Source organism: Cariama cristata, unplaced genomic scaffold, assembly GCF_000690535.1.
Source record: "Cariama cristata isolate BGI_N322 unplaced genomic scaffold, ASM69053v1 scaffold11419, whole genome shotgun sequence".
In the NCBI taxonomy this organism is placed as follows: Eukaryota; Metazoa; Chordata; class Aves; order Cariamiformes; family Cariamidae; genus Cariama; species Cariama cristata.
In genome coordinates this window covers 14,366-23,485 of record NW_009637425.1, presented here as the reverse complement: position 1 = coordinate 23,485, position 9,120 = coordinate 14,366, and the positions used below count along the sequence as shown (strand labels likewise).

The 9,120-nt window shown below is 45.2% G+C and overlaps 1 protein-coding gene across 1 annotated transcript; it reads left to right on the top strand.

Annotated features, from left to right (window-relative positions):
- Positions 1 to 433: 433 nt before the first annotated feature.
- ACP2 (acid phosphatase 2, lysosomal) lies at positions 434 to 7,032 on the top strand. Its single transcript, XM_009708322.1, has 9 exons — positions 434 to 472; positions 2,168 to 2,320; positions 2,663 to 2,761; positions 2,924 to 3,013; positions 5,336 to 5,468; positions 5,544 to 5,632; positions 6,259 to 6,365; positions 6,601 to 6,776; positions 6,859 to 7,032. The coding sequence occupies exons 1-9, from the start codon at positions 434 to 436 to the stop codon at positions 6,993 to 6,995; spliced, it is 1,023 nt and encodes a 340-aa protein (XP_009706624.1). The 3' UTR covers positions 6,996 to 7,032.
- Positions 7,033 to 9,120: the final 2,088 nt, after the last annotated feature.

Below are 9,120 nucleotides of genomic sequence, written 5' to 3'. Positions count from 1 at the left end.
CAGGAATGCTGCGTTGTAGCTGGTACTTGTTTCTTACTCGAGATTGTGAGATTATTTTTTTTTTTGGTTGGTCACACCGGCTGACGAGAACGCAACCCGTGTTTGCCCTGCCCTCCCCAGTGCACCTCAGGTACAATCTCATGGGAGTCTGTACGTATAAGCAGTAGTTACTAACCAGAAGTGACCCTCTCATTTGTTTCCACCTGTAAAGTATCGATGGCTTCAGCCCCCCGAAGCTATTAATTTTCCTATCTCTCTCTCCAGGGTGTTGCCATGCTTTATAATAGTTCTTGAGAAACCGATAGGTTTCTTTTATAAAAAGTTACGGAGGCCTTGTGCTAAGCACATGGGGAACCATGTGCTAAGCACAGAGGAAAATTTGAAAGATCAAAAAAAGTAAGAAAATAGAAAATCCCCCCAAATACCCCTGCTGATGTATCAAAGAGGTGTGAGTCAACGGGAACATGAGCAGGTGTCACGATGACCGGCATGCTGTCAGAGGCAGGCCATGGTTCAGATGGACAGTGGGCAGTCAAGACCCTTTGTCCCACTACTGGCTCTCCACTGGTTCAGTTATTTTATCTGAGCTCATTTTGGCTGAGTAACCAGATGGGGCAAGCTGAGAATCCCCGTACAATTTTCTGTCTTTATTTCCCCCCTTTTTGGGCTCCCCAGTTGCCATAGTTCACATTACATCCCTCCTTTGACATATGCTTCATCAACAGAACTTCCAGCATCACCTCAAACACAGATCCTTTAACCTTCCTCAGTAGTTCCTTTCCAAACATACTTCACTCTTATAAAGCTTTTGCCAGCTAAATGTTTTCTTTCTCTTGCTTGAGAAGGAAAAACAAACCAAGGCATATGCAAACAAAAGCTGTTCTGCTAACTAAGCCCAAACCCCTGCTCGAGTTGAGCAACCTCCCTTACAAGAAGTGTTGCCTCTGGGTGACACCGTATGACTGTCTGCCACCTGACTCAGCGACAAGCTGGAGCCCTGGCAAAAGGTGCTGAAGAAAGCATGTATGCTCAGGGCTTAATTGTTTTTTACGACACTTCTAGAATTAGATCCTTATCTTTTAAAATATTGCCTTTCCATTTCTTCAGAGCTTACCGAGAATGAAAGCAATCCTGTCTAATGAGCACAGGATCAATTGTTTTCAAGCCACAGTTAAAAGTGGGTAGAAACTGTCAGAGAAAAGACCACCTTTTTTTTTTTTCTCCCCTTGTGACTGTTAAGTTTTGAGATAAACTTCACGTGGGAGATGCTGTACAGAGTGAGCATATGTATTTTTTTCTTATGTTTCTCTCTCTCCTCATTTAAAATTAAAAATCCCAATCTTGACGTATTTCATTCTTCGGGCTTTTTATTCCTGTTGTTTCAGATTTAACATGCTGTTTTCTAGGACATTCTTTCATGATTTTTTATCTGTTCCTCTTGTTTTATCACTGGTTTCTCTCCAATGTCCCCCTAAGCGTTTTCACTACATAATAGCAGAATACCAAAGTTTTGCCATTTTGACCTTCTGAACTTTTCTGTATTTTTCTCGTTGGTCTTTTTTCTGGCTTAAATCTCTCTCTCTGAGCTCTGGAATGATAAGTCTTGGCCCATTAATCCCAAGAGCCCACAATAATCAAATAAAATCCCAGCTCCCCCTTTTCTTCCTCTCCTGTTAGTCGGATCACTCTTGTCTTCATTTCTCAGACAGAAAAGAAGGCTTGGAGAAGCCAGGTTTTTTTCATGAGCTCGGCAGGTCATTCCTAGAACTGAGAACTGAATGCAGCAGTTTGCCCCAGTCCTGCTCCGTAAATATAGCGCATTTCTTATCTGTGCCCATCATTATCTGCAGCTCTGTCTTGTTCTTCTCTGACTCTTCCTCATATTCAGACTCCTTTCTACCTGTAACCTCCGTGCAGTGCATCTGGCTATCCCACTGATCCCGAACAGGCTGCTCCAGTATTACACACCAAAGTGTCTTTGTGTCCGTCCTTACAGTTTTGTCCAGGCTGACATCAGCAAGCTTGGTCACTTCAACTCCTGTTATCTTCTTGTCCGTGAGCAGCTGCAGGGCACTTGGCGGTGTTCCTCAGCGAGCGCGCCGTCCTGTGTCCCAGCATCGCCCCTTACAGTGGCATTACTAATGGTGCGCTGTCCCTGTCCTGGCAGATCTTCATCCGCAGCACAGATTGTGATCGGACGCTGATGAGTGCGGAGGCCAATCTGGCCGGCCTGTATCCCCCAGAGGGACAACAGATATTCAACCCTAACATCTCCTGGCAGCCTATCCCCGTGCACACAGTGCCCGAGTCCGAGGAAAGGGTAAGTTGTCTCAAGGATATGTACTGAATTCTCAAATAGTGTCTTACGCTGAATTCTCAAAAGTCTTTGCTTCAGTCGTGATTCAGATTGTCTTGAACCTCTCCTGGGACCTACCTTGCAAAGGTTCTTCGGTTCTCAGAACAAGACGAGAATTCAGGGGCCGTGTTCACTCAACACGTTAGCTGCAACACCTCAGCAGACCACACGTGATGTGGAGTATGTCAGAAGGCAGTACTTGAGGCTGTGTATAGATGCATCCTGCTAGTCGAGGTTTCATCACAGCTGCAAATTCTGTACTTTGGTGTTCTCAGTGACCTAGCTGCTCTTCTTGTCTCTGCCCAGCTACTGAAGTTTCCTTTGACCCCCTGTCCACGGTATGAACAGCTACAGAACGAAACACGGCACTCAGCAGAGTACATAAATAAGACCAAAGAGAATTGGGTAAGTGATTGTTTGCATGAGATAAGGTGGGTTTAGGCTCATAGTTAAAGTATTATCACCTCTATATAGTCTGAGCTCTGAGAAAAGGGTAGGAATACCTGTGCATGTAATACAGTACGAGATTGGAAAACTGAAGGCCTTTCTCTTTTCTCATACCTACAGCAATTCCTGCAGATGGTGGCAAACGAGACTGGGATCCGCGATGTCACTCTTGAGTCTGTTTGGAGTGTGTATGACACGCTGTTCTGTGAAGTAAGCTTGGCCATCATCTTACAGCTACGGGAATTTGGTCTTTAGGACTCGCTGGATTTGGTAGAAAATTATTTTGCAAAATCCCATAAGGCAACTTTTCACCATTCCCACCCTACAGTTAGAAGTAATGTTCTGATTTCAGAATAGTAACAGCTCCTACTCACTAGAGGCACGTGCCAAGAATTACCTACCTTTGCACCCTATAACCTCCCACTTTGTAGCTTAGATATGTATCGTGCCAGAGCCAGAACAAGTCCCACTTGCGTAATAAATATCTCTTTTTGAAAGTCACTAGAAAATCACTGCAATCTAAAATCTTTAGATATCTGGAGAAGTCTGAGTTAAGTAAGGTAGAAATGAGATCGCCAGAAACTGAAGAAGTGTTAACTTTATGATTTAATTGGGAGCTTAAATTAGGACTATTCCTGGTTCTACCTCTCCCTCTCTGTTACTTTAGATCAATCACTTTTCTTCCTGTGTTTCTTTTAATGCCACCTCTAAAAGAAAACAACGCTTGTCTAGGTTAAGTGGAGTTCACCCACATCTGGTTTTTGAACTATTATAAGGTTCTTTACCAGAGAAAGACTCTAGAGATGGATGTTACCCTTCTACTCTCTGGGGTGGGGCACCAAACTCTATATTCACGTGGAGTTTTGTTGAAAGCACATCTCATGGAGGCTTAAACAAAATAAAAAATCAGGTTAGCTGTGCTGTGGTGATGCTAAAGTAAAGGTGACGTATCCAGGAGACTTACAGCTGTTGCACACAAGTTTATTTGTGTATAACTGTACAGCATGATGAAGTAGATTATAGAGATCTTTCATGTCAAAGAAGCCAATTGTGGAAGCAGTGGTAAACCCAAGCATTTTGACACTGTGTCACGTTAAGTCTATGGAGGTGCAAGACTGCTTAGCTTGCTGGCAGTGGTATACAGCGGAACGTACTATTTTGGGGATGTAAAAGATAAATCTGCATGGAATTGCACTTTGCTGTGCACAGTAGCAGCTTGAGTTGCTGCTAAGTGTGAGAAGAGTGCAGAGCTGCACTGCACTATGTAAATTTGTCCTTTGTATCACCAACCCTATCTCCTGTCTTGTAACTACCACAGTGAAGCAACTTCTGTCGGTTTCAAAAAATCCTTTGGTCAGAGAAATCAAGAATTTCAAATCTTCATTTTCAAAACTCACTTAACAGGTTTGCAGATTGGGCCCAGCCAGCCAGCTGGCTGACCACCACTATAATCCCCCAGAACTTGGAGAATAGCTCACTGTCCCAAGATGAAACCAGAACGATTTGAGGAAGGGGAATTTTAGTCTCAAAACTATACCCTCAGGCTGATCAGTCTCTTCAGCTGCTTTGGGCTTCTCCCTTTTTTCTAACTCATACAAACAGTGCCCTGAAGAGAAGGATTGTTTTTCTCACCTGAGCCAGTAGATTCATTCTACTATCTGGATGGAGAAAATAAAATTAAAAAATCCAAGAAATAGCTGAGCTTACCAGCTATTCTCTTTATAAATTAATGAAAAAGTAGCTACATTGCTGATGGGAATTTCACCAAACTGCTCAGACAGAATGGGCCCTTGAGAGTATTCGGTCTCATCTTCTGGCAGTTTAATGTGGCATAGAAAATTGCTCCGAGGAATGCCAGGGAACCACAACTGCTGTTTGTCTGCCAGTATAACTAATCCTTTCTTGTAATGGCTTGGCTGCAAAGCAAGTTCTTCACTTCGTTCCCAGTTCTGCATATTCTGGGTTTGAGTACGGGGCTTTGTCAGTGGTGCATCCCAGTATTACTTCTGCAGAGCGCTCGCGAACTTTCTCCAATATCCTTCAGTGGCCCTCAGACCCTCTGGGGAAATTGTGCTGCAGGTACACCATAAACCTTGAGTTTGTGCTCTCTTGCTCATGTTTTGGGGTTTTTTTGGGGTTTTTTGTTTGTTTTGGTTTTGTTTTTTTTTTGACTGCATGCCACCTGCAGGGCAGAATCAGCCTCATGTAAAGTAAATACCCTGAGATTATCGTATTGGTGTTACAACACAACCCTGCGCTCCAGTTGTGCTTTCACAGAAATGTGGCCTCTAGAGTTTAATCTTTATGCTTCTCATTGTTAGTTTCTTAAACAACATTAAAGCCCACGTGTATTCTTTGTATGCAGCACAGCACTGTGAGGACAGAAGCGTAAATAGGAAAGGGGCAAATTTAAAATAATATAGGAAATCAGTAACAGTATGGGCAGGACTCTAGACACCCTGACTCCCATTGTTCTCTGATTAATCTGCGATCCGTGCTACCTGCGGATGAGTATTCTGTTTCTCTTTCTAGCAAGCACACAAAATGGATTTGCCTGTATGGGTGACACCAGATGTCATGACTCAATTGAAGCAACTAAAAGACTTTGGTTTTGAATTTCTGTTTGGAATCCACAATCGGGTAGAAAAAGCACGTCTGCAAGGCGGTGAGTGCTCTGGGGAGGGAGCTCCTTGCTGCTCTGTCTAGTTTTTGCCTCTTACCAGCTGTTCCCTTTCCTCAGGGGTCCTGCTGGATCACATAAGGAAAAACCTAATCAAAGCAGCAAATGTTTCTGCCCACCAGAACCTGAAACTACTTGCCTATTCAGCGGTAAGTCAGAGCTTGGGGGCTAGCTTTTATCTATCTCATCCTCCTCACAGGGGATTGGGGCTTGGTGATCAGTTTTAATCCTTTCTGGCTTCTCTACAGCCCATGCAGTGATCAGGACACGCATCTTTGCCTCTGGCTGGGCGGGATGTGCAGTATCTGGCATCATTCCTCTGGGGCCCCCAAGGAAAATTCCCAACCTGCGCTTTGTTCCTGTTCGCTCAGGCTTGAGGATAAGACTGGCAGACTTTGGGGAGCCACTGCTGTATTTGTTTGGTAGATGGGTTGATGCTACTCAGATGTGATGTTTCAGCAGTGTAGATAGGGAATCATCCCCCCTTTCCCAGAGCCTACTGACTGGAAAATCAAGTGTCTTTCCCAGATTGCTCCCTAGAGATTAATTCCTAAAGACCAATGCAGGATATATATATGGCTGTGTTTCACTTCCTCCCCTTCTCTGGCACTGGCACAGATCACTGTTCTAGCAGTACAGTTCCTCTCCCTTCTTCCAGATGGAAGTTACAAAGGTGACGTCCCCTCAGCACTGCCCTGTCCGTTACTGGTACGGTCTGAGCTGCCCTGCCACATCCATTAGGGTGACTGATTTGGTTTTTTTCCCTCTTTCTCAGCATGACACCACACTTGTGGCACTGCAGATGGCTCTAGATGTCTACAACAAGATTCAAGCACCATACGCCTCATGTCATTTATTTGAGCTGTACCAAGAGGATGATGGGTGAGGGCTGCAGTAAAGACATCTGCTGTGATTTCACCTCAAGGGTTAGATACTGAGGCTAGGCTCCACCCTAGGGGGATGCAATCTTGCTCCTAGTGGCAGACTCTTAGGAGGAAAACTACCACCAGAATAAAGGAAAGGGTGTGCACACTGAGTTTTTGGGAAGGGATGACTACAGCTGGAGTTAAAACAAAACGAAACAAAAAAACCCAACCTAGCTGTGTTTTGTTTTCAGTAACTTCTCTGTGGAGATGTTTTTCCGGAACGAGAGTGGGAGGGAACCTTTCCCACTGACAATCCCTGGCTGTCAGAGTAAATGCCCACTGCAAAGATTCTTGGAACTCACAGATCCTGTTATTCCCCAGGACTGGGAGCAAGAATGCCAGGTACCAAGCAGCATGAGCGACACAGGTGAGCCCAGGCTGGACCAGAACATGATGGAAGGGGAAGGCTTGGACGATACCATGTTGACCACTTGTTTTCTCCCTTACAGAACTGTTTGTGGGTCTGGCTGTGTGTGGATCCATTCTCCTTCTCCTTATAATCCTCCTCTTGACTGTACTCTTTCGCATACAGTCTCAGCACCCCGGCTACCGGCATGTTTCCAATGAGGGAGAAGAGCAGGCCTGACAGTTGCTTCAACTCCTTCCCAGGCAGTAGGAGGGAGCAGTGTGGCCCCTAAGGATGACTGGGCACCTTCGGTTACCGAGCATTCTTCTGCTTTGGCCTTTGCTTCCCAGAATGAAGCTGGACTTGATTTTTTGGACATCTAAAGGTGATGTCCCAGAGAGAGAGAGAGGACTGAGCTACTCTAATGGAAATGACACCTTAATTCTGAAGCCAGTACACTGTGTGGTGCCCCCCAGTCCTCACACAGCTCACCTAGTCTGGGATTCCCAACATGACCAGTTGAAGCTGGTCAAGAGTTTTTCCTCCTTTTACGTGATTGTAAGTGTTACCACTCACCATAACTGTGGCAGAGGGGCTTGGGCCTCCAGCATCTGCGGCATCCACTGCAGTCAGGAGTTGCATCTCTCTTCAGGGTCAACCTACTTTCAGTGCTTTTTTTCTCAAGCCATCGGGCTGATGACGGTGGGAAGGCTAGGCTTGGAGCACAGGGCACAGCTCACCAAAAATGCACTGAGACTCATCTACTGTCCATGCAGAGGGAACTGCTGCAGATGATGGTAGACAGTGAGAAGTATTTCTTCAGGTTGCTGCTGGCAAATGGTCTTTTTTTTTTTCCCCTCTTCTCACTGTTGTTCAAGAGAGGACCGGCCTGGAATCAGGACAAGACTGAAAACTGGCAGTAGATTCTAGGACTCAGCTCAGCATATGTCACATAGGATCCAAAGAAGCTCTAGGAGCTTCATCAGAGAGATGAATTCCTGTGACCATAGCAAACCCACACTCCATTTCTTGTGCAATGTTGGCTCTAGAAAGGAGAGCCCCCCCCAAGATAAGAAACTTGGGCCCTGTCTAAAGATTCAGCCTTTGAATTTGATTTCCTCACCTCTGAACTTGAAGTACCTGTTGCAGGGAGTATCCAGTACTGCAGGCAGTCCAGATTTCAGCTACGAGCCCAAGGAATATGCTTTACTAGCAGAACATTTTTAAGCTGTAATTAAAGAGATGTAGCAAAGCTGTTTACCTAAGACTAGATTAAATGACAAGTCCTGTAGTTTTTTTTCCCGTCTTCCCTACTGTATCGACAACAAACAAACAAAAAAGCCCCATTAAGGATCAGAGTTTACAGGTGAATGTGGATCCCTCTATTTGCCACGCTTTGGCATTTTTGTCCGAAGTGTGATTCTTTCTCCAGGCTGGCCTCTCCGTGCGTGCTATAGCTGCTGCAGGGGACTTCACGCCAAGCACTCACCACCTGCCGGGTAGCTTTTGGCAGAAAATGAGAGACTGCAGCAGGCACCAGAAGCACAGGCTCTTCACGTGGTGATGCTGCACATTCACTTCCCACTTTTACTTCCTTTTCTGGTGCGGTTCCCTTCCCCTCTTGGCGGCAGAAGCCAGTTCTTAGGTTACAGGCGTTTCCTTTTCTTCCCCTATGGAGTACCGTGGGGACTTTTCCCTACGCCCTCATCGGCATCTGCCAGCATGGGAACTCTAAATCAGCAGAAGCTGCTTGCTGTTCTCAGCATCTTCCTCACCTTTTTGGCCTCTGAAGATACAATCTAGGTCTCCTGCAGAGCAAGACAGTCATAAAGAAAAAGCTACTGCCTGTGAGAACAGGCACAAGAAAGAGGTAATAGAAAGTGCATTTAAGAGGACCAGACCTGTTATTTTTAAAGGCAGCAAATTTTGCACACACAGAGGAAAGGTTTCTATGATGATTTAGACGTTTTCACTGTGAATGACTTTCTGTAATTGTTCCAATACATTTCCTTTTCATTATTAAAATCAAATTTGCACTGAACTTTACTGCTGCTCTTCTCTAAGAGTTCACAGGGCTGGCGCCAGTGTGCTCGGGGTTGGAAAACAGGCAGGACTTACTGCAGTATACCCCCTCCCAAAATAATTCCCTGATTTACAATCCCACTTACAGCAGAGTGAGAACTGAGATGATAAACTATTTTTGACTGCAGCAACTACGCATAAACACAGCTTATAATGGAACCTGTCCAACTTGGAAGGGTCCACTACAGACGCAGTACTATGACTGATATTTCCAGCGCTGTTCTAGGTCTCTTAGCCCTCCCGCAGAAAGGTCTAGAACTTCTTCCCCCATACAAAAGCGGTT